We start from the raw sequence: 26,055 nt of genomic DNA, 5'->3' as shown, positions 1-26,055 counted from the left end.
CGGCTCACCCATTCCCACGCCAAGTGAATCCTGCTTTTCACGTCTTCCCATCCCCATGATCTGCATGATTAGTAGATTTCCTTCTTAATAGGGACCAAACCTAAGCAACTCACACAATAACATCAACAGGGAAAAACAAGGACTTTGGAATCAAACGAACTTAGGTTCAAATCCCTAGTCTACTACCTAAGCAACTGAACAAAAATAGCTGGGCTTCCCTGAGCCATTCTTTTCTTATCTATAACATGATAAAACAATTGATACCAATGCAGGTGATGATTAAATGTGTTAGTATTTTAATCTCTTTAAAAATTATTATATTTTTTTCAAGTACAGTTTGTATTTAATATCTTTATTTGTTTCAGGTATACAGCATAGTGATTAGACAATCACATACTTTACAAAGTGTTCCCCCAAGTGTTTCCAGTACCCCTCTGACACCATATAGTTATTATAATACTATTGACTATGCCCTATGCTGTACTGCACATCCCTATGACTATTCTGTAACTACCAATTTTTCTTAATCCCTTCACCTTTTCCACCCAGTCCCACAGCCACCTTCCCCTCTGGCAACCATCAGTCTGTTCACTGTATCTATGAGTCTGTTTCTGTTTTGTTTGCTCATTTATATTGTTCTTTAGCTTCCACATATATGTGAGATCATTTGGCATTTCTCTTTCTCTGACTGGCTAAAATGCATTGGCATTTTTAAAATGCTGATCGTGGTAATTTTGTGTTCTTTACCTCATTTCTAGTGAGTGTCTGGATCTGTGCCCCAAAATCCCATTATTGCAGCATCTTTAGGAAGCTCAAGTGCAGATGTCATATGTTATAGGATGGGTTCATCCGGGAGCAGGAGCAGAACTAGAGCTGAAGGCCAAGGTGTTTCCTAGGGATCAATGAATGTGAAAGGAAAGTAAAGGAGACAGGATTGGCACAGGGGAAGACAAACCACAATGCAACCTGATAAAGCCTCAACCAACTCTACAGGGGGCCCTGGAGAGAGGCCACCTGTAGACTTGTCCTACTGTCAGCCCCAAGGAACAGACCTTAGTACCCCGCCACCCTGGGTCACTGGATGCTGGCTGCCCCAGCGAGGGCATGACCTCAGGCTGAGCCTGGGAGTACTGACAGTAGAGGGGGAGTCTTTCCCACAGCACACATGGAAAGATTCTTTGCTTTGCAAAGAAGGCAGTCTGTTTCTATTTCCCCTAGCAAGTGCCCATTAAATGCTCCCTTCCTCCCTTCAGAACCAATGAATCTTTTAACAGTGTTTTTTGAAGATAGAAAAGCATTCAGATGCTCTTTCATATTCATTAAGCCTCCCTTTGGGTGGTGACAGTCTTTACCTAGCAGAGATTAGTTGAGTGTAAATTATTCCTGTCACTGAGCTACACATAAAAGTTTAATTGGTCCACATATGCAACTAGTGAAAGAAACATACTATGTTTATAACCTGAAAGTTTGCACCTCTTCCTACTTAAATACAATTAAATTCAACACATGGGAAAGAAGATTCTAATCCTTGTGGGGCAGAGGGCTAGGTGCTGCTGTTCAACATCCGAAGAGATACATCAGCTCTTTCAGGATACTACAGTTCCTTTTAGTACTCTAAAGATCTCGACTCTAATATTCTAAAATTGTATCTCAACTTAGCTCTCTGATGCATAAAGGTCTTCCTTAATTTATAATGGTTCAGTTACTTGGCAACATTTGATCCAATAGTTTTTGCCTCTAGCAAGGAAGGTTTAGTCAAGCATCATTAGTGAGCTATTTACTCATTAACACAGATTTAAAACTTGTTTCCCAAGAGTTCAGAAACCAGGTTGGGGGGGAGGGGCACAGTCATACATATGGCTTTTCGTGAAAGCTGTTTTATAAAAATCAATCTTAGAAAAATAATAACTCACCACCAAATTATCCATATAGTAAATCCATTTCTTCAAGGACTGATTGTAAAGCATAGCACCAGACTCGTCAGGTGTGACAGCAGAGCTTCAGGATGCTTTTGTTTCTGACATGAGCAGGGCCACCAAGCTCTGACTTCCTTCTTTATGGTATCGTTTGTTTACCCTTTCTTCCCTTGTCCCTGCAGACAGACCCTTAGAGGAGGAGTCTGTGAACCCAGTCATTCTAACACATGGCAGCAGGCAGTCAACCAACTCCCTTCACCTTCTTGCTGTGTGTGTTGGGAGCCCTGGGTTGCTCTATTAATAGTCTTGGATGGAGGGAAAGCTCTCTCAATGTCAGAAGGACGTCTTTCTTCTCCCCACCCAGCTTCTGGGCAACCATTGAGGGACAAGTCTGCACACTGAGTTACTGTTCCTTGCCCCCACCTCCCCCGCAGAGGCAGGGTTCCTGGATGACAAGGTCTACGACAGCACAGCCATGGGGCCAGGCTACGACCGCCCCTTCCAGTTTGACCCCAGTGTAAGGGAGCCCAAGACCATCCAGCTCTACAAACACCTCAACCTGAAGAGCTGCGTCTGGACCTTTGATGCCTATTATGACATGACCGAGCTAATTGACGTCTGTGGGGGGTCTGTAACTGCCGACTTCCAGGTGGGTGCTCCCGGGCTTGTCTGAAGGCTGCATGCACCTGGGTTCCCCGTGAAACCTGTTTGTTCTCCAAGCGCTTCAGTTAGCACCTTGCATCCAGTGGCCCCCAGAACTGGGCCAACCAAGTAAGGGAGCCTTCTTTATAAGTCCCTCAAGTGAGACATTAGCAGCATCGTGGCTAGAGAGATTCTCCCGGAGTCCTCTAAATCAGCTAATTGAAAAGTAATATGGAAAGTGTTCAAATTAACATGGAAAATATGCGCTGTTTGGTACAGTCATTTCTATAAAAATCTAATGTTTTCTTTTCTGAGTATATACATTTTTTCCTCTAGGGGTATTTTGGAAAAACAGATATACATTTTATGGTAGAGTTATTGCTGAGTAGATGTGTTCTCTTCCCCACCTGGGAAAATTAGTCAAAATGATGGGTAGTACACTCACTTTGAGAAGGTAAGTAGAACACTGTCGTCCTAAGCCTTATGGGGAGATCATTGTTTAAAAAACCTTGATTCCATATCTATTCCAAACTAGCAACCCTTGCAAAAATCAACCCTTTTAAATAGTCATTAAACAGGAGTGACAGAAAATTTTATAGCAAGAAGGCATAGGAGGGCAGTTATATCAAAGGGACTAGGCTAGTGGGTCCTCATGGGAAAAATAATTCGAAAGTAAGTTCTACACAAGTTTGAGCAGTTATTTCAAAGAACTAAAAATTATGTGTTTGGTCTTCATTTCAAGTCAGGTTTAACCGCACTGAAAGAGGGAACTTGCAGAGAGAGGGACTTAAACTAATCATTTTGGGGAAGGGTCTTTGAATCAAATTTGTTTCCTTGTGATGCCTCTCATTTGGGTTAACTCTCATTTTGTGTACACTACTGCCCTCTACTGAAAATAATTTTAAGGCATTCTTAGGTTTTCTTTTCCATCTCTGCAGCTCTATACCCTACATTCACTTTTGAAAATGCAAAACTAAGTACTTGGTGTTCCCCCCACCCCAGCCCTTCAAAAGGTAGTATTCTCTGTTCTCCATGATTTTACTTTGATTATATTCTTGGATATTTTTGATCAGAGTATGCGTGCAAATCTCAGAAATAAGGATCTTGTTACATATGTCCCACTTCTTAAACCAACATGGAAAGAATATATACGCAGAAATACTCCTTATGGTAAACAGAACATAGAACTTACAATCAAGCCCTAGTTCATATCTTTATCAAATTTTAACAGACTTGGAAGAGGTATAACCTTTCTGAACTTCATCTGAAATAGTCTCAACATGGGAAGGCATCTAACACAGTATCTGGAACAGAATGGGAATACAGTAGTATTTGTCAGAGATGTTTTTATTCTTTAAAATTAGTATATAATATGAAGGTTAAGGAAAATAAACAGAAACAGAGGAGGGAAACTTAATTTTGCCAGTCAAGTCGAGAGGTTATGGAGGTTCTAGTATCAGCAATTATGAAATTAGGGCAAGTGTTTTCCACAAAATCTGTACATTATGGGGACAGAACATGCTGTGAGACCCATACAAAATCTGGGAATTTTCTAAAGAAAACAGAATTAGGCATTTTAAAGGAGATTTTTGAATGAACATGAAATGAGTAGTCTTTTGAAAAACTAGGAATCAAATTTTAAATCCCTGACAACATTGAATATGGAAAAAATACTTAAAAAAGAATTTGATGTCCTAAATATTAATAAAGCATTTGGTTCTTATTTTCCCATGGAAACATTTACATTTGTATACTCAAACAAGAAAAATATAAGAAAAATATAAGTTTCATAGTGTATTGTGCCAAAACTAAAATTGTTTTGAACTAAGCATTTTTGTTATAAAAGAAAATATATTTATGAAGGGAAGCATAAAACATTTAAAAAGGAATAAACCAACTTGCTCGCTTATACACATATATATACACAGCTTCCCCATGAAGCCTTCTGTTCATATGTTATTTTTCCATCCAATTTTTGTTCATTGCATAATAAAATCAAAAAAATTTAGCCAAATTAATAGCAGTAACAGGAACCCCCTTAGAAGCGTTTTTTTGGAAGTACAACATTCTGTCTTTTCAAAGTTGTTTCACACAGCATTGTCTGAGATAGGAAATTACCCAAGCATATGCAACTCTGAGCTGTCTGTTGGTGAAGTTTTTTAGAAATGATATCCAAATCTCATGGTCTGTGTTCCTGGAGCAGGAGCATTGAGTATTCACTGACACACCCAGGTCAGCCACACATGCATCCCTTGGACCCAGACTTGGACATCTTCCCAACCACGGTTAATTCAGGCTCTCCTGCAAGTCACTGGGAAGTACAGTCAGCGAGGAAATGTGTGCTGACAGTGGATCCCCAGTCAATCTTTAGGAATAACTGTGATATTGTAAAATCTCAGCCAAGGCTTCTGGCAATTGAACAGGGGAGACAAAGCTCCTTCTCACTCTTCCAAAGTGTATTTTTTCCAGTATCACCTCCTCAGGAAAGCCTACCCAGATCACTCTATCCTAGAAACACCCTGGGCACTTTCAATCTCTTTATTTACTTTATTATTTTTAATTGATGTATCTTCTTGACTAGGCTGGAGGTTCAATAAGAGCAGTCGATTTTGGTTTTTCCATTGCTGAAAGCCCAGCTCCTAGCCTGGTACCTGCCATAATCGTGGGTACTTGATTAATAATTATTAATGAGTGAGTGAAGATTGAACTGAGATGTGATGATCATGTACCTTTGCATCCCAGGGAAGAAATAACCCTTCCTATGTGCACGCTGTTTGGTTGGCAGGTGAGAGACTCTGCCCAGTCGTTCCTGACCGTGCACGTGCCCCTCTATGTGTCCTACATCTATGTGACAGCCCCCAGGGGCTGGGCCTCCTTGGAGCACCACACTGAGATGGAGTTTTCCTTCTTCTACGACACTGTGCTGTGGAGAACAGGTACACCCATTGACATCTTAACGTTTCCTACCTTATGTTCCAGCAAGATGAAAAGAAAACATAAGTAGTGTCTTTTAACAGTAGCTGCGTTCTTCATTCTGTTGTACGTACAGTCAAAGGAGGGCTGCCTGAAGTCTGGCAGGTGTACAGATCTGGGGTTCCTGAAAAAGAATGAGGTCCTTTTATGTTGATGCTGGCAGACCTCCGTGGATGAGGAATTCAGCCCAGATAGCTAGGGGCCCAGAGTAGCGGGTGACAAATGACAGATGGGTCCTGTACTGCCTGTTAGGGGTTCAGAGGAGTGTGTGTTCTTTGCAAGCATAATCACATTTATTTCTCTTAGCTAAAAATGGTGCGATTCGTGTTTAAGGAGCAAAAGGGGACTTCAAATTAGTTCATGGAAATGGAAAAATATATCAAAAGCAACTTAGCTCACTTGGTTCATTTGGCTTAGAGGTTGCTCTTTTGTTGCATTCTTAAAATTTAAATAAAAGGACTATAGCCCTACTATTGCTTCAAGGACCTCAGTGCTGGCTCCCCTTCAGGCTTATCTCTGGTTCCGTGCCAGCCCCTCAGCTGGTAGCTCACCTGTCACTCATGTCTCCCCCACCCGCCTTCTCCCACATGAATACCCTTAAACTGTGTGGGTCCCTCCTCCATTCACTCCAATGGCTCTGAGTTATTTTTTTTGCTTTTTTCCTATTTTCAGTGTTCTGTACTTCAAAAATTACCCCAGTGCATTTCCCTTAATTCTACTGCTCTCGTTCTCCCTCTTTCCCTTCTTAGGGGTGATTTACTTGATCTGAAGCAGAGAAACTAAAAGACTGTGGGAGTTTTCTTCAGGCAGGCCTCATTTCTAGTCATGGAAAGTATGGCCCTGTCTTCTATTAAATGATTTAAGCTAAATCACTTATTTGCTTTATATTTGTCATAGAAAACTAACTTCAGGAAGTTTTCATGCTTTGTGTCAGATAAGTTCCTGAGCTTTGGTTTGTTTTTGTTTTTGTTTTAACTTTCCCCCCTCTTCCTTTGGTTACCCTTTAATTTGGGGTCACACTGGATTCACTCGTACTGTGATGACAACTGCTCTTACAAAAGCTACAATTTACTCATGCCATGGCATTCTAGCTGGCCTTCAGAGCTAGCCGTTAATTCTTTATCGGTGTGAATACTGAATGCAAGCACCCGGGCTTCAGTTATGGTTCTGTTAAGTGCTAGAAGGTACCCTGATGAGGAAAATAGAACAGGCTATGAACCAGATGTGTTGAAACCACATCCTGGCGTAAAGCTGATAGAAGAAGTTTTAAAAACCATTTTTTCCGAGCTCTGGGCTGGGGCCCTGCCTCTGGGCCAGTGGCACATACAGGAATAAAGAAGCTATGTCAAGGAGCATGGAACTGTGAAAAAGAACAAAGTAGAATGAACTTGCCTACCATTTGAATTGGCACATGTCTCTAAATAGACTCTGTGTTCATGTGAATATATAATTTTTTTCTTAAGTTCCATTCAAATAAATGTGTATGTCTACTTTGAGGAGTCACTGGGCTAGCTTCCATGTGGGTTACTGCCTGGGAGGTCTTCCCCATGCCCTGACTTGGATGTTTTGTGTGTGGTTGCCTGCCCAGGAATCCAGACAGACAGTGTGCTCTCTGCAAGGCTTCAGATATTAAGAATTTATATTCGAGAGGATGGACGTCTCGTCATTGAATTCAAGACCCATGCCAAATTCAGAGGTAATGCCAGGGCTGTGTTTTCCTCCACTCTTTATGAAGAAACATTTCAGACAAAGAGAGAAGATGAGAGACCAGAAAATTAAAATCAAAGTGAACAACTGCTAACATTTTGCTACATGTGTGTCCACACACACACATGCAGACCCACTTTTTGTCACTCCATTTGAGAACAAGTTGCAGGCTGCATGTCAAGTTACCCTAAGTACTTCAGTAGCCTTCTCCTGGGAGTGAGGATATTCTCTTGCACATCCCAATAGCATTACCACATCTAAGATATTTGACTTTGATCTAATGATATCAAGTCTCTATTCATATGTTCTCCACTGTATCCCAAATGTCTTTTCGATTTGTTTGCATATTAGTTCATATTTATTTTATATCTGCTTATATAAAAGGGAGAATCCAATCAAGATTCATATGTTACATTTTGGTTGTTATATCTGTTTAGTTTCTTTTAATCTAGAATAGTCTCCCTGCTTTTATTTATTCATGAAACTATATGATTGCAGTTTTTAAAAACAGAGGTGTCTTGCTGAGTTACATTTACCTTTTTAACTGTGTTTACAATTGTCTCCCTCCACCAAGGACTTGAGTGGTGCTAAATGAGATTTTTTTAATCCAATCTATTTATAAAGTACTGAGACCTTTCTACATCTAAGAAACATGTCAGATGGGATTTGATGCTAGTTTATTCAAGATAGATTGTTACATAAGGACCCCTATTAATATGAATATACTCTTTAACACCATTTTCTCAAGGCACATTCATATTGTTTATAAATCTCTGTGATCATAATGACCATCACAAGGGGGATGATGGGCTGAGGTGAGGGACTCTGCTGTCCCAACCAGTGTGGAATATATTCTAAGGACAAGAGGGTAGGTATAACCTTAGTTGTTTGACTGAAGAATATTAATTACATTCTAAAGCTTGTAGGGCATCACCACAAGTACAATAAAGTCACAAATAAGTATGTGTGTTTCCCTTCAAAACAGGACAGTTTGTGATGGAGCACCACACCCTGCCTGATGTGAAGTCTTTCATCTTGACTCCAGACCACCTGGGAGGAATTGAATTTGGCCTGCAGCTACTATGGAGCGCTCAGACCTTTGATTCTCCATATCAGCTCTGGAGGGCCACAAGCTCTTATAACAGGTGCATGCAGGGTGAAGCCTCTTGTGGGTAGATCTGAAATGTTGGCAGATTCTTTTAGGAGCTTGGGATAGGGATCTTACTTTTATCATGAAAATGTTATTCTAGCTTTATAGTTAAGTGGCAATTGTCTTAAGAATTATTTTCAAAAAGATTTCTTAAATTATATGCTTTTGGTCTTATGTCAGGTGTCTTTTTAATGTAATGATTTCTTTGAAATCAATATATAACACTCTTTAAAGATTACACTTCCTAGAAGTTCAAAAGATTATGTATGCATAATACTTTGTCCAAATTTATGGGCAGAGAAACCGTCCTCTTTAAGTCTTCTGCTGATGAAAAAGTGGGAACAACTGTAATAGCATAAGCAATATAACAATTAAAAGAAATAAATAAATCCCCACCACCTACTAAAATCCAACTCTTTGTACAAGCCCATCAGCCTTGTCATCACATTAAACATCTCATCAAGCCCTGAACCCGCCAGGCCATTTGTACCCTCATGTCTTTGCCATTCCCTTTGCCCTTCCCACTTCTTTCCTCTTGCAAAACTCCAGCTCCTCTGAGCCACAGCTCAAATGCTGACCCTCCGCAACACCTTCCCTGACTCCCTTTCAGTGCTAGAAGCTCCTCTTCCTTGTTCCCACTTTGTTCCATCTTCTACTATGACACAGCTTGTTACAGTATAATGCTCTAAACAAATCCTCATTTTCCACTAGATTATGAGTTTCCCAAGGTAAAAGGCATGCTTGATTTCTCTTGAATCCCAAGAACTGCAGATCTTAGCACATGGTAGTTCCTGAAAACATTCTTTAGGAGCTTACATTTGAGGTAAGGAGATAAAATATATAGATAATGGCAAAGTGAAGAACAACACCACAAATTCAGTGCTCTCTGCATGACGGGAGACACCAACACCCGAGACCATAGCTGTTCAGGGAATGGAGGGCCTGGAACAGGCTGGGGAGCCATGCGAGACTCCCTGGGGAAGGTAGGGTGGCTGGTGCTCCACATTTTGATGTGGGAAATGTCTGGTTTTAGAAAAGAGGGGGGAAGAACCATAGGATTAAAGACATGCATCTAGGACGGTGTTTGGCATATTTGCAGGGATAGTGAGGAAATCAACCTAAATTGCATTTAAGGATAGGGAGAAGAAGGGCTGTAAGCTTGAGAGATCATGCAGTTTGTCTTGCACTCATTTGTCTAACAGTTATTTGCTGAATCTTTACTCTGTGTTAGTGACCTAAATAAATATCCCTGAATGCAGCATGTAGAGTAAGAGACACAGGCGTGACAAACAAGTATAGTATAACATGTTAGCGGTGAGGAGTGCTGTGGAAAAATAAGCAGTGTAGAGAAGGGTAAGGGGAATCAGGAGAGGGGGCATGCTGTCATTTTACCACATTGACTGCCACACTAGGAAAAAAAATAGTTTTCCCTGAAGTCACGATGTTTTATTACGGAAATAGAATAAAAACATTGAAAACAAAATATTTCTTTGTGATTTGATGAAAAAGTAATGGGAAAACTTGGTAACAGTTCATAAAGAAAGTTTTTGTTCACGTGTCAGATTTAGTGAAATTTAAAGATTAAAATAAGTAGAAAATAAATTAATTAACTTGTATTTATTTGATCCACATTTTTAAATTGCCAGTATTAATTTAACAATAACACCATCAGTAAGTAAGATTTTTCACGAACCATCTGCAGAGTTTTATCCATGAGGCCACTCATCACGTAATATGTATGTTATAGCATGGTAGCATGAGTGGCCTGTGCACCACGAGGCACCCAAGGTAAAGTGACGTGTGAGTTGTGTATGCTTCACAAGGCTCGGACTTAAAACTAGGGTGAGTTAAATATAACTCACATGGCAGTTAATGTGTTAATTAGGATGTCCAGAGTAGGCCTCATCAAGAAAGTACATTTGAACAAAGACTTGAAGTAGGCGAAAGAGTTTGCTTGGCAAATTACCTAAGGAGGTTCCTGGCAAAGTTCCTGAGGTGGCAGCATTTCTGGAATGCTTGGGGACCAATAAGGAGGCTGGAGTAGCTGCAGTGGAGTGAGCAAGGAGTAGGGTCATGGGCAGCAGAGAAGTAGGAGATGAGGTAGGGCCATCATGGAGCCCTGTAGGCCAGGGTGTGGGCTTTGACTTTTACTCTAGTGCTGCAGAAGCCACCACAGGGTTTGAGCAGAGGAGTGACATAATCTGGCCTGACTTTTTGAAAGGCAGGCTATTCCAAGGACAGTTCTGCTTAATTAAGTATTTCTATTAATTAAGCGTTACTATTCACATTATGCATGTTAATTTTCATGCAATTCGAATATGGTGTCCAATGTTTCATTTTCTGCTGCTCCAAGCTTTACAGGAAGATGGGAAAACTGCAGACACACAGACATACAGACTTTCAGGGCAGGGCATTTAAAGGGGTTTAGAAACTAAGCCCTGAAGGTGTGCATGGTTTGTTTGAAATCATATAACCATAGCAGAGGCAAAGCCAAGCCTGGGTCAGACTATCTCCTGTGCCACTCCACTAACCAGACCCCAGGATGTCCCATACGAGTTTTGTTTAATTATTTTTTTTACCAAAACTTTGCTGTAACTTTAGTAGTAAGTAAACAATACAAAAGAAATGGTCAAAGAATAACCAGTGGATTTGAGGACCATTCACACATTGCTCACAACAGTTATAATTAAGATTCACAGCCCTGCACTCTTCTTTCAATGGATGGCAGCCTCCCAAGGCCCTTGAAGAATCTTCCTGAAGCTTCTGATATCTGGCTGCCTTCCAGGCAACCTGCCAGGGCTGGACTGCTACTCGGTGACAAGTGTGGGAAATGAAGTCGGTTAGGGTTCAAAGGCTCCGTGCTTTCAGCGTCCTGACCTACAGAATCCCGTACCCCGCCGGAAACTGGGAAGTTCCCAGCCAAGAAGTCTCCTATGAGAAGTGATATTGTTTTTCAGTTTCTTAAAGGGATGAGGCTTAAGAGAGGAGCCCCCAAGCTGAACGCTAATGAAATGGGGGTGGGAGCTTTCTCTGGAGGGGTGTCGTTGGACCCTGAGGCATTTGCTCCCTCTCCTGTGAGAGCAGCAGCTGACAGTTACCTGTTGGTAAGTAAAGCTTTTGCGGTTGAGAATGAGATGAACAGGGCATCAGTCAACAAAAAACCCCAAAGAGAAATTGTCCGACAAGTTCATGGAAATCTTCGGAAAGTGGCCATTTCTGTGTGATCTTCACCTGCGCCTTTTAGGTTTTTAGAAACAATATCAGCTTTCCTCATGAAAAGGACTTGAATAAACGAAAGTAGCCTTATTTAACACCTGGATAATACTCTGAGGATCAGAATGATCAGTGGTGAATTCCTGAAAATTGTGTTTGCAGATTCATAGATGTTCTTAGATGCAGGGCACAAAAACCATCTGAACACTGTTCAATGAACTCAGTGTGTTTCCAGGTGAGTGAGGAATCCATAAATCGTTCCCTCTAACCCCAGTCTGCTCTGCCCGTTGCCAGGAAGGACTACTCGGGGGAGTACACCATCTACCTGATCCCTTGCACTGTGCAGCCCACACAGCCGTGGGTGGACCCAGGAGAGAAGCCTTTGGCCTGCACTGCACATGCCCCGGAAAGGTAGGGAAATAGAGTCAACCCTCATTATTTATGAATTTGCCTACTGGCTAACACTTATTTGAACCCCAGAACCAGTTTGGGGGTGATTTCATGGTCATGTGCGAACATGCAGTGACAAAATGTTGAGTCCCGAGACACACGCGTTCCTGGCTCAGGCTGAACAAGGCAGAGCTCTGCCACCTTGTTTCAGGTCTTGTACTGTAAACAGGGTCTTTGCACAGCCTATGTACTGCCACGGTTTTTAAATTTTTGTGCTTTTTGCTGGCAATTTCCTTGTTTAAAATGGCTCCGGAGCATAGTGCTGAAGTGCCCCCTACTGTTCCTAAGCACAAGCAGTCAGTGATGTGCCTCGGGGAGCATTGGGTGTGAGTTTTAGTGCTGCTGCTGTGTGAGTTCTATGATACTTAACAATAGGTATTAAATAAGATATCTTTAAACAGAAACATACGTAAAACAAGGTTAGGTATCGATCAGTTGATGAAAATGTTGGGACCAGAGGTTGCAGGAACTCTATCCTGTATTTCCCCTGGGAGCAATGGTTCCGTAGTCACTAATTCAGTTCCATACCTACCACGCAGAGAGAGGATCACCTATGCATCAGCTCGTCCCCGCTCAGACCTGAGACTGACTTGTACCAATGTCCATTCATTCAGCCAGTGTTTAGTCAGCTCCCACTCTGTGCTTTGCTCTGGGCTAGATGTGGAAATTCTAGCAGAAGATTAAAGCCACCTCTACTCTCAGGCAGTTTATTGTCTAAGACCACCTTTCTAGGAGCAGAGCAAAGTGAAATGAAAACATTTCTGAGAAAAGATGCTGAGGACAGAATTTGACATTACTCCTAAGAGAAGATCATTTGAAATGGCTTCAAATTAAGGGGCTGAATAGACTGTTGGATTTGGCGATACTGACATCAAGGACAATCTTGACAAAGGGCAGGTTCAGTGAACTAAGGGAGATATAAATCCTGATTGGAACAGGTTTGAGGCAGAGGCAAGAAAGTAGGGACAACAGGGAAAAACAGTGAGTAAGAGTTTTGTTGTAAAGGTCGTCAGAGGATGGGGCAGTGGCTAGACATGTGAGGGGCCAAAGAAGGTTGTATTTTTGTTTTTTAGGTTGAACAATATTTCAGGATGTTTATATGCTGGTGGGAATGACCCTATTGGTCTATGATGGGAGATTTGATGATGTAGTGAGAGAGGGAAAATCTGCAGTCAAGTTCTTGAGTGGGGGGCAGGGGGGGGAGATCCAGGACAAGGGTGGCCTTAGCAAGAAGCGGAGAGAGGTCATCCACTGAAAGAGGAAGGAAGGCAGAGTGTATGGATACAGGTGAAGGGGGAATTAGTAGATTGGCAGGTAAGAATGACAAAGTAGAAATTTGATTGAATCTATTTTGCCTGAAATGAGAACCCAAGCATTAGCTGGAAGTGAGGAACACTAAAGTTTGAGACATTTATATAGACATAATGTTTTTGCTTTTTATTTTCTTGTGCAAATATCTAGTAATGGAATGGCTGGATCATGTACATTTAACTGTTTAGGAAACTGCCAGACTGTTTTCTGAAGTGTTCGTAAATATGTAACAGCGTGAGTACATCCCCATCATGGCGTGTCAGTGTGCCAGGCCCTCTGTGTCCCGGTAAGCGTGATCAGGAAGGTCCTGGTGTGATAGCAGAATTAATGAGGGGGTGGGGAGAAGAGGAGAGCTGGAAAGATAAGAGTTGGAGAAGTCAGGGTTTGAAAATGATATTTTTGGAGGTGGATCATAGTAGGACTGTGAAGCATAGGTGTCTCCAAAGAACACACTCTTTGGAGGTGAGGACATCAAGGAACTGAGAGGCTAAGGTATTAGATGGTTCATCCACATGGAAGCTGGACTCCCCGAGCTGGATGGCAGGAGCAGTGCTAGTGGAGAGCGCCACTGTCAATCAAATGTGGGCGGGACGGTGACCAGAAAAATAATAGTTGGCTGCAATAAGGAAGAATAAAGGGCAAAAATCTGATGAGATATGCTGGGGAATTTTATTCATATATTAAAGGTTTAAAATTCAGAAGACCATATATAGTACATATATAAAGTTTTTCATTTCAGAAGAACACATATAGTGCATATGTAAAACCTTAAGAAACAGAACATTACTTAATACAAATTGCAACTACAATAAATTGAATATCCCCTGGGCTGTGATACCAATGATAAAATGAACAATAGTAACTACCAGTGATATTAATGACCACGTGTGGAGCACAGACTAGGTGGTGGGCCCTGTATTAAGCTCTTAACATTTAATTCTCACTATAGTGATCCCTCACAAGATTGGCACTGATATTTCCATTGTATAACAAATGAAGTCAAAGAAAAAAAAAGAAATAGAACATTACCAGAACCTTTTAAATACCCTCAATGTGCTCCTTCCCTCCCACCTCCCCGCTAAGGTAACCGCTAGCCCGAGATCTGTATTTATCTTCCCTTATTTTGGTTTATGGTTATATGTTAACTCTGTATAAAAATTTCAGACTGCATGAATTCAGCTTTTTTTTTTCTCAGTGAATTAGATGTTGATTCATGAGTGAATCAACATTTGTGTTGATTCATGTAGCTGTAGTTTGTTTTTCACGGCATTAAGGTATTCATTGTAGGAATACTTCACAATTTATTTGGCCACTCTATTTGGCTTATATTCCAGATTCTCTCTTTTACAAAGAATACTGTATGTGCCTTTTAGTGTATATTTGAAAGAAGATTTCTCCAGGGTAGGTGCTAGGTTTTTTGTTTGTTTGTTTTTTGTTTTAATACAAGACAGGAACTGTGGTTTGAATATGGCAAAAGGGGCAAAAAGGACACCAACCTATCTGCAGGCTCAGAGCTGTGTGGGTGAGGGAAACTGCAGGGGGAAGGGTGTTGTCAAGTATACTGAGGCTTCAGAGTTGGAAATCTTCCCCATTATTCCCAGAGTGACTTTCTCCCTGGGCCCAACCTTGCTTTTGATCATCTATATGGCTCTATGTGGATGCAATAGAAGTATAACACAAAAAATAATACAGACAGACTCAGGTGATTCAGGCTTAATTCAAAAGAATTGTGTTTCATATTATGCCTAATTTTGTGAGGCATGTCATACATTCTAACCTTATAAATCATCATCATTACCATCTCAAGTCCATTATTCATTCTATTCAATCAATAGATATTTATGGCGTGTCCTATGTGCCAGGCACTATGTGGATACTGGTAATGCTGATATTAATATGAAAAACATATTTCCCTGATCAGATATATGAGCTCTTGGTACAACTAATGGCTCTATCAAAATTGTTGAAGCAAGTCAGCCATGGTTTGTATTTCTCCTACACCCCAAGTTCCATCTTCACCCCTCTCAAACCTATCCACTGTAGCATCTTTGATTGAAAATTAAAGAATGGTCAGATGGATTCTATTGGAATGGTAAAGCATATCACTCATGCATTATTCTTTAACAAATATATGTGTCCGGAGCTTGGCTAGCATTGAAGATACGATGGTGAGTGAATAGATATGGGCCATGACTATGGAACCTGTAATGGGTGAAGCAGGTTTTGATCAGATAGTGAAACATTTCAACAAAATATTGAACCATGCTAAGTACTATGAAAGTAAATGCACAGTGTAATGAGAACAAATAATAAGCGGTCTGACTGAGCCTGAAGGGAAACAAGGGGGGTAAGCTTTGTAGAGGAATCGTGTTTGAGTTGAGATCTGGAGAATAAGAGTTAACTAAGCAAAGGAGTGTAGTTAGAGAAGGAGAAAAGGTTCCAGCAGAATCTCCAGCAAAGTCTAAGTCAGGGAACTTTAAATCTATTCCCACTAATCTAAAGTTAGCCCTCAGAGCTTCCCAGCAAAGTACAATGGGTCCCCAACCAATGATTTCCTTCTCTCTTCTCAAGTATTTTATTTCTTCTCCTTCCTACTCAAAACTTGCTACATCTCCCATCCTTACTGTCAGTTGATTACCTTGTGTCCTGTTTCACCAAGGAAACAGAAGAAATCAGAAGGTAACTCACAGAAGCCCCTACCATCATAGCAATCCATCAGAAGGTAACTCAGAAGCCCCTCCCACCATATCCACCCACCTTCATAAGTCATGCACTGGAACCCCAACCCTCTTGTCCACTTTATGAAGAACATCTCACAAGCAGTTCTTCCCTCTCTATAAATAGCTTCAACCAGCATAAAAATATACATTTTCCCATCTTACAGGAAAAAGAAAAAACTTTCTTGACTGCATTCCTCCCTCCACACCCTTCCTTTTTTCTCCTTCCTTTTCCTTCCAGATGCCCCTAAAGGGTTGCCTAGATTTCCAATTTCCAATTTTTCTTCCTGTCGTCTCTTGAGCCCGCTTTAATCAGGCTTCGGCTCACAGCCTTCAAGCCAGCTTGCTCTTACCAAGTCACCGATGACTAGGTCAGGGGTTGAGTCTCAATCTTCATTATTGTATTATTGTGACACCTTAGCAGCAGGTAACAGTTGTACGGCCTCCTCCTAGGAGCACTTTCTTCAGCTAGAATATCATGCTCTGGAGGTTTTTCTCCTACCTCGCCAGCTTTTCTTCTCAGTTTGCTCTGCTGCTTCCTTCTCTTGACCATAGTTTGAACTCAGAGGGCCCTGTCTCATGTTTCAACAGTCTCTCCTTTCTCTCTTTCACTTGGTGATCTCATTCATTCATTCTCATGGTTTTACATACAAAGGAGCACCTCCAGCCCAGGGCTTACCTCCCTAATTCAAACTTGTACATCAGAGGGACTACTCAGCATCTCCACTTGGCTCTCTTATAGGCCTCTCAGGTTGAGCATGCCTGTCACTGAATCCTTCATCTTCCTCCAGCAAATCTGTTCCTCCTGCCACTTTCCTATCTCAGATAAGGGCAACTCCCACCTTCTAGGCCAGGGATGGCAAACTACCCCACTGGTCAACTTCATCTCATTGCCTGACTTTGTAAGTCAACTTTTATATTGGAAGGCATTCACATTCATTCATTTACATATCATCTGTGGTTGCTTTCATGCTACAAAATTAGAGTGGAGTAGTTGTAACAGAGACCATAGGGCCACAAAGTGTAAAATATTTCCTATTTGGCCATTTACAAAAAATCTTTGCCAATGCCTTTTCTTGGTGCTTTCATCCAAATTGTTTTTTTTTTTTTAAGTCTTCACTTGAGGACATGCTTATTGATTTAGAGACAGGAGAAGGGAGAGAGAGAGAGAGAGAGAGAGGGAGGGAGAGAAACATCAACATGAGAGAGAAACATTGATCTGTTGCCTTCTCCTGTGCACCCTGACTAAGCATGTGCCTTGACTGGGAATTGAACCTGTGAACTTTTGGCTTATGGGACAACACTCCAACCAACTGTGAGCCACACCAGCCAGGGTTCACCCAAATTCTTAAAAACATCCTTGACTCCTCTCTTACTTTGGGACTTTTATTCCCCACATCTAATCTGTTCACCACGCTTAGGGACTTTGCCTATAAAATATACTAATCAAATTATTTTCACAGCCGTGTGGCAGCTGCCCTGGTCAGAACCACTGTCACCACTTACCTGGATTACATACTGCGTTAGCCTCCTAACAGGTCACCCTGCTTCATCCTTCCAGTCTGTTCTCAACACAGCAGATCCCACTCACTTTCTCAAAACCCTTCAACATTTTTAAGTAAAACCTGAAGTTCTTACTGTATGAGATAAGGCTAACGTGGCCTCCAGTTACCTCTGTGGTCTCTTCTCCTTCTCTTGCTTCATTCCAGCCATTCTAGCTAATAGGCTGTTCTAATATATTGGGCACACTTGTTACCCCAAACCTTTGCCCTTACTGTTTCCTGTGCCTGGCAAGCTTTCTGCCGGCCTTTGAATAATGTTTTCCTCTCACTGAGGCCTCCCGTGACAAACGTGTTTAAAATTTCCAACTGAACTTTTCCTAGCATAATTTTCTTCCTAATGACATGTTACCTTCTAGTGTACTATATTATTTTTTAACTTACTTAGTTTATTAACTATCTCCCTGTTAGAAGTGACTTCTCTGAGGACTTTGTTCACAGATGAATTCCCATCTTGAGAACAATGTCTATCACATAACAAAAGCTTAATGAGAAGGAAGGAGCATGTTCAAAAGGCTGAGAAAGAAGTCCAGGGAGGTTTGAGTGAAAGGAGGCAAGAGTATTTGTCAAGCAATGTCTTCAAGAGTGGGACACAAGATAAATGTTTTGATCAGGTTGAAAGAGTCAGAGTCTGAGAGCATGAGGACCTGGAAGGAAGAGTCTAAGTCAAAGTCTGAGAGCATGAGGACCTGGGAAGGAGGAATCTAAGTCAGTCTCAGAGCACTATACCTGGGAAGGGGGTGTCTAGGCTAGGCAGCATGGCAATGATTCCTTTGGCAATCAGAGAGCAGGGGCCTACAGGCAATTAGATTATTCCTAATTAAAAGAATCGATTAACTTCATAATGACCCAAACTAATAAAGTTTCTCTCCTATATACATCTCTTTACTCAGTAAGTATTTAGCACCTATAACAAAACACTGTTCACAATCCTAAGAAGGGTGGGGAGGGGAAGGCAGCTCGAATGACCTTTGCAAAGCTGACCTTTCAAGAAGCTCTTGTTTCTCCCACATGTAGATTCCTGATACCCATTGCATTTCAGCAGACCAACCGCCCTGTGCCAGTTGTGTATTCTCTTAATACTGAATTTCAGCTCTGCAATAATGAGAAAGTGTTCCTCATGGATCCCAACACATCTGATATGTCACTGGCAGAAATGGATTACAAGGGGGCCTTCTCAAAGGGTGAGTTGTTTCCTTAGCCTGTACAAAGTGATTGTGGCTGGATTTGAAGTTTTCAGATAAGCCCCTGGGCTAGCCTCTGTGCTTATCAGTTCTCAGTCAACTTGCCAGTGGAGATTCCCCTGGGGCTGATGCCAGGACAGCCAACGATTAGTCAAGGAAGAGACCCATATTCTCCCTTCATGTCACTTCACAATAAGATCACATACGTGGCAGTATAATTATTGGCACTGTGGAAAAGCACAGAAGACTAGGTTTCCAAACATATTCTAACATACTAACTTTGGGTAAGTTGCTTTATCTCTCAGTTCCTCAGCGAGATTGCAATATGACCCCCAGTGTCTACTAGCCTCAAAGCTGTGCCAAACGTGTATGTGCTTTCCGTCCTGCTTTCTCGACCTGACATGCTTCCTCTGCCCCCTGGTGACCCAAACATGGTTCCCTTAACATTTCAAAAAGCTAGCTCCTTGCTCTCCTTCACAGCTCTTCTTCATTGTTAATCTCCTTCACTTGACTTGGGGAGGTTAACACACAATACAATATACAGATGATGTATTCTAGAAATGTACACCTGAAACCTATATAATTTTATTAACCAATGTCACCCCCAATAAATTCAATTAAGACCCATGTTAATCTCTTCAAAGAGCATTTCTTTGACTACACCAGACAATCCAAGGCCATATTTCTCACTTTCACAGAGCACTATTCATTTCTTAATAGTACTTACCATATTTTTAATATTTTATAATATATAATGTTATTTACTTATTTATTGCCTATCTCTACCAATTGACTATAAGTTCTTTGAGAACAAATATTTGTGATTAAATATCAAGTTTGCACACCACACCACCAGTGCCTGGGTGCTCAGTAAGTATTTGTTGAATGAATAAATTAATTTTAAGATCTGCCTTTCCTCTCTCAATTACCCCTTCTGCCTTTTTTTTACTTTTAATCTCCTCTTCTATCTGAAGTTTTTCTCTCACCCTAAAAACACATTCAATTCCTGTCCATAACAGGAGAAAAAAAATTGTCAACCCTACCTCCACTTTAAACTTTAGCCCATTTTCTCCTTTTCGTTTCACTGAAGAAATTCCTAAAGGAGTGGTGACCGTACACTGTCTCCATGGCCTTTCTTCACAATCACTCATCCGGCCGCCTATACTACAGGCGGGGTTTGTCCCACTAGAGCTCAGGACTCTGTCTTGTCGATGACACCAAATCCATGGAGTTTGACACGTGTTTCCTGTCTGGTTTCCTTTGCGCCAGCCTCACTTGACACCATCTTGCCTCCCTGACCACTTCTCACTCTCCTTCCCTGGGACTCTGTTCTTAGTCCTGTCTGTGCTTTTGCCCCCCCAGTTCCATGCTTGGCTCCCTCTGTTCTCACTTCAGTGCTACCTATGGCCATTCCCATGGCTTGTTCCGTCAGTTTACTCTGAACCTCCTAGACTCCTACTACTCCACAGCCATTCCATGAAAGTTTCCCTAATCCCTGATCTCTCATTTCCACATGCATTCTGGAACTACCAAGCCTCTCCAGTGGATGTCTTTCAGACACCCAGAGATGTCTAGCAGTGGACTGAACTCCCTCCAGATGTGTCTCTCCCATATCTGCTGCCCCACAGACTGCATCATCATACTCCAGGTGCCCCAGGAAAAAAACCCAGAGTTATCCTTCACCTCTTCACCTCCCACAGCCCGTCTGTCTTTAAACTGAAAGGAATCTGACCCCTAGACATTTCTTGAATCCATCCCCTTGCCTCACAGTTGTACTTTAGATACCTATCAGTAGAGCATTAAAACAGCCCCCATCTGATCTCTGTGACTGTAGTCTCTTTGTCTTTGCTCCACTCGATTTTCCCAAGCCCATGAGTGGTGATATTATGCCCCTGCTTAAAGCCTTCTAGTGTTACCTGTTACTTACATACTTAATTCCAGAATCCTCAGCATCATGAATCTGTCTTCACAGGAGTTCCTCCTGCTAGAGCTTCTGTACATCCTCCAGTCTAATCACACTTACCTACAATAGAGTAAATGCTCTGGGCAAGCATTTGGAGCAAGACACATATGTGCTCACGTCCTGTCCCTCATATCGCAGATAGGAAAACTTGGACAAGTTATTTTAAACGGGGATAATAATTGAACCTATCTCTCTAGGCTCATGGGACGATTAAGTAAGGTCCGTAGCAGACACCGAGGAAACAGTAGCTACCCCAGGATTCCTGCCCTCCCAGCATTCAGTATTTTGTACTGAAGTTTCTTTTACCCAGAATGTTCCCCCTCCCTCTCCCCTCCTTAAAGATGTTTTACCTGACAAATGCCTGCTCATGTTTCAGGAGTCTGCTCAAATACTCTCTCCTTGCTAAATCCTTCCATACCTCTCCCCAGGCAGATTTCTGTGCACAGCTATATGCTTATTTAATATTATGTACCTTCCTCTCTTGTTGATAACAGCATAGTATCATGATGGTTAATATTGTGGGCTTTAGAGCCAAAGTACTTTGACTTTGAATCCCACCCTCACCACATACTAGCTTTGTGACCTTCAACAAGTCACTTAACCACTCAGTGCCTCGATTTCCTCATTTGTGGAATTGTCAGTACTACATGAGTTCTTGCATGGGAAGGACTTAATACACTATCAAGCAAATAGTATGAGTTTGATAAATGTTAGCTATTTTTTTTTTTTTAATCCTCACCCAAGGACATTTTATTTTCATTGCTTTTAGACAGAGAGGAATGGGAAGAGAGGGAGAGAGAGAGAGAGAGAGAGAGAGAGAGAGAGAGAGAGAGAGAGAGAGAGAGAAAGAGAAAGAGAGTGAGAGACATTTATTGGTTGCCTCCTGTACACTCCCTGACCGGGAATTGAATGCAACAACCTAGGCATGTGCCCTGGCTGTGAATCGAACCCACAACCTTTCAGTATATGGAACAAAGCTCCAATCAGCTGAGCCACACTAGCCAAGGCTAAATGTTAGCTATTTTAAGCAATTACTTAGCTATTATTAGCTTTTATTTCTGTCTTCTCAGCTGTATCTCAGTCACCTTTGTATCTCCTGCATGTAACAGACTGCTTGGAACACCTTAAATACTTAATTAATACATATTGAATAAAAGAAGCAATAAGTAAATAAACAAATGAGTATTTTAGGGGCATGTGGATCCAGAGAGCTCTTCATAGAGAGGTACTTTTGACATTACTTTCTCTTTAATCTTAAATTCTGACCTAATTAATGCCTCTCAATCTTTCCAGGTCAAATTCTTTATGGCCGAGTGCTTTGGAATCCAGAACAAAACCTTAATTCTGCTTATAAACTCCAGCTGGAGAAAGTCTATCTTTGTACTGGCAAGGATGGCTACGTGCCTTTCTTTGATCCCACGGGGACAATCTACAATGAAGGACCACAGTATGGATGCATTCAGCCAAACAAACACCTAAAACACAGATTCTTGCTGCTGGTATGTAACTGTGTTAAACAGTTGATACTTAAGTAGGTTTTCTCAGCTATGAATTCTGTCTAAAGCTGATAGAACCCAGCCCCACTCTTGGTGGTTTTATAAAGATATTTGTTGTTTGTTTCTCTCTGATCACCTGAATTCTGGTACATATTACCAAATCTGATGCGTATGGTGGGTAACCAGACAAGCTATTACTAATGGCCCAGGAAAAGGAAAGTTTCTCCAAGTGTGGTCCAGAGACCCCTGAATATCCTCAGTACTCTTTCAGGGAGTCCATAAGGTGAAAACTACTTTCATAACACTATGATGATGCTTGCCTTTTTCACACGCATTCCTTCTTGAGTACAGAGAGCGTGAAAGGTTTATTGATATGGTTTCAGATCCCACATTGTAACTAATCTTTTAAAAATACCACTTATCAACTTATTGATAAAAGTTATTGATAAAAGCTATTAAAAACATTCTTCCCTTTCCCAGCTGCATAGCTGTGTGAGTATTTTCTTCATATACTTCAGCTTAAACAACATATCACAGCTGATCGAATAGAGAAGTTATGAGAATCTAGCTCTTTTTCAGAGATTTTGCAAAAATATAAAATAATGCCAGCTCTCTTATGCAGAGGTGGGAGTAAATATAGGTATTTTTTCTAAAAAATATGTTACTTATGTTAATATGCAATGGGCCTTTCATTGCCATTTTAAAATGAATTTGTAAAGAAGTACTTTTAAATTTTTTGGTGTTATTTTTAATATAGTAAATACTGATAGATATAAACCACATAAACAAAAGACTTTTGGGGTCCTTGCTTTTTAAATGTCTTAAGGATCCTGAGACCAAATAGCTTGAGAATCGTTTGTCTAGGTTATTCTACTCTGTGCTCTGAGGTCACAGAGGCCACCAAGGGTCCTCCCTTGAAGAGGACAATGGGTGCCCAGAGGCAGCAGTCAACCTAAGGAGAGGGTGTTCGCTGCACATACTCTCCCGACCCAACCTAAGGCAGGAGTTGCCAGTACCTAACCCTCCCAGTGACTGCTACTTGCCAGTTCAGTGGTTTCATCTCTCTAAATCTGTTTTGTTTTGTTTTTTCCCTGAAAATCTAGGACCGCAGTCAGCCAGAGGTGACTGATAAGTACTTCCACGACGTGCCCTTTGAGGCCCATTTTGCTTCCGAATTGCCTGATTTCCATGTGGTCAGCAGCATGCCAGGGGTGGATGGATTTACTCTGAAAGTAGATGCACTCTATAAGGTGAGTGTGGTGAGAAGAAAAGAAGTGTAGGACCGAGGCCACTGTAACGGCTGCAAAAAGGAAGATATCACCTCTGGACTGTCAGTTTCTTTATATAGCATCTTGCTGGTACATCTTTTTTATTGCTGTTAGGCTCATCACTCACCCAAAATTTTCGCCATCTTTCTCCAATACAACAAAACAATGATAAAAGTCTTTAATTTGCATGTAGTCTCTTATTGTGTGTATCTTGGTGCCTGTGATACTCTAGTTTCTCCTAATTTTTTTATATTCCCTGCCTTTTTTGGCTCTATTTTCACGAGTATGTGGAAAACATTTAACAAAATAATAAATACAATAATTTAGAATGGCAAGCATTACTAGTATTTGATAAGCAAAAATACTCTACGTCCCAGTAATAAACATGAACTCCCAAGATGAAATTCCACTTTTTTCTGTCTCCAAATAGTAATCTATGACCTTAGATGTCAGGACTATTGTCACTCTTTTGAAGTTAATTCAAAACCATGCAGGGTTTTGATGGGACCAGATGACAGGACAATAAAATACTTGGTGATGTAACCACTGGGGGATGACCCAGGAAGTTATACAGATTTAGCAAATTTCTGTCAAGTATCTACTTATTATGCACAGAGTAGGTGTTCAGTGAATATTTGTTGAATGAGTCTATTTTAGTTAAAGTTCATCAATACATAGTACATTAATTCTGCCTGGTATAGCTCAGTTGTTTGAGCATCATCCCGTAAAGCAAATGGTCACCGGTTCAATTCCTAGCCAGGGCACCTGCTTGGGTTGCAGGTTTGGTCTCAGGTCAGGAGACATACCAAAGGCAACTGATCAATGTTTGTCTTGTATATCGATGTTTCTTTCCTTCTTTCACTCTCCCTGCCACCTCTCTAAAAATAAACAAATTTTTAAAAGTACATAATTAAATAGTAAATTAGCATAACACACAGTTAAAGCTCACTGCAAATAAATGTGGTTATTAATGCCATTACATCTCTGCTGTCAAAGAAGACTGACAAATCATAAGCTTTTACCTAGCTAAAGAGGCAATGAAAAATATTTCTTAGGACTGTCCTATACGTAGATGGAAAAAGAGAAAAGGCTGAATAGCTGGACAAAAATCACCCTAATTTAGAAATGAAAGGTATCAAGACTTGTGGTAGCAACTGTCTTTCCATTTCCTTTTGTCAGAGGCCATCTGTGGGCAACAATGCAGTGCTCAGTTTGTCTCCTGTTCTCCTCCTGCTGTAGGTGGAAGCAGGACACCAGTGGTACCTCCAGGTCATCTACATCATTGGCCCCGACACCATCTCAGGACCCCGGGTCCAGCGCTCTCTCACAGCCCCTCTGAAGCGCAACCGAAGGGACCTGGTGGACCCGAGTGGCCGGCTGACCCTTGATGATTCCCTCATCTATGACAATGAAGGAGACCAAGTCAAGAACGGCACCAACATGAAATCCCTGAATCTGGAGATGCAAGAGCCGGTTGTAGCTGCTTCTCTGTCCCAAACTGGGGCGTCTATTGGCAGTGCACTCGCTGCTATCATGCTTCTACTTCTGGTGCTTTTGGTGGCTTGTTTCATCACCAGGAAGTGCCAGAAACAGAGAAAGAAACCGCCCTCAGAGGACATTTTGGAGGAATACCCTCTGAATACCAAAGTGGATATGCCCAAGAGGAGCCTGGACAGGGTGGAGAAGAACGTGAACAGACAGTACTGCACCGTGAGGAACGTCAACATCCTGGGTGATGCTGAGGTGGCTTACGCATTCAAAGGCGCCAAAGTAAAAAAATTGAATCTGGAAGTCAGAGTTCACAACAATTTACAAGATGGAACAGAAGTTTAATGGAGGAGACCCATGTGTATTTTTTTTCTAAAATCATTTTTATAAAACAGGGAGAATACTGGTATTTTTATAATCTTGCAGATTAAAAAGGGAAAACTATAGCTTTGTGGGGCAGAAGGCACACATCACTTGCATAAATTCACAACTGAGCTACCTCGTTCAACAAAGAACCACCAAGACCCCCAGAGGACTGAAGTAGTTCTTTCTGTGGATCCCTTTAATAGTCTCCTTCTGGAAAACCTACCTTAGAAAGCAAGTGTTTTAGTATCAGGACAGGAGTTAAGACAGTTAGGTTAGCTGATGCAGTTCAGAGGACGGGGGAATGGACAGGGCAGATCTTAGACAGAGCGTGGGACTCAGGGTCTTCAGTGTACCCCCCCCTGTACCCCCCCCCCACCAGCTTTCTTCTACTTGGGCTATTCCTGGACCTCTGGACAGCAGAATTCAAACTGCTGACATCCAGATTCCATTCAAAATTCTGCTCATCAGCACAATGGATATATTTGCTCATTGTATCCTCTCGACAGCCTGCACTCCATGGCCTCTAATTGTACTTAGCATTTCCAGGGCCCTTTTCACCTGGGGGTTCAAAGTGCTCTAGGTGAGAACACCTCTCTGTAACTCCCAGGGGAAACCTTGGGCCTCTGCTGTCAGTCATCAGACATCAGGCTTG

General features: G+C 41.5%; 1 protein-coding gene across 1 annotated transcript in view; it reads left to right on the top strand.

Moving 5' to 3' along the window:
* FRAS1 (Fraser extracellular matrix complex subunit 1) overlaps positions 1 to 25,756 on the top strand; it is a 461,942-nt gene extending 436,186 nt beyond the window's left edge. The window contains exons 66-74 of the mRNA XM_090266724.1: positions 2,351 to 2,565; positions 5,344 to 5,494; positions 7,120 to 7,227; positions 8,224 to 8,383; positions 11,896 to 12,012; positions 18,656 to 18,822; positions 22,079 to 22,284; positions 23,385 to 23,531; positions 24,789 to 25,756. Of these exons, the coding sequence (XP_090122850.1) occupies positions 2,351 to 2,565; positions 5,344 to 5,494; positions 7,120 to 7,227; positions 8,224 to 8,383; positions 11,896 to 12,012; positions 18,656 to 18,822; positions 22,079 to 22,284; positions 23,385 to 23,531; positions 24,789 to 25,382 (1,865 nt within the window). The 3' untranslated portion in view covers positions 25,383 to 25,756. The remainder of the gene's footprint in view (positions 1 to 2,350; positions 2,566 to 5,343; positions 5,495 to 7,119; positions 7,228 to 8,223; positions 8,384 to 11,895; positions 12,013 to 18,655; positions 18,823 to 22,078; positions 22,285 to 23,384; positions 23,532 to 24,788) is intronic.
* Positions 25,757 to 26,055: the final 299 nt, after the last annotated feature.

The sequence above is a fragment of the Furipterus horrens genome, unplaced genomic scaffold (assembly GCF_987537825.1).
Source record: "Furipterus horrens unplaced genomic scaffold, mFurHor1.1.pri manual_scaffold_2, whole genome shotgun sequence".
NCBI classification, from domain to species: Eukaryota; Metazoa; Chordata; class Mammalia; order Chiroptera; family Furipteridae; genus Furipterus; species Furipterus horrens.
Note: the sequence above shows the minus strand (reverse complement) of the source record. Positions and strands in the feature narration are given on the sequence as shown.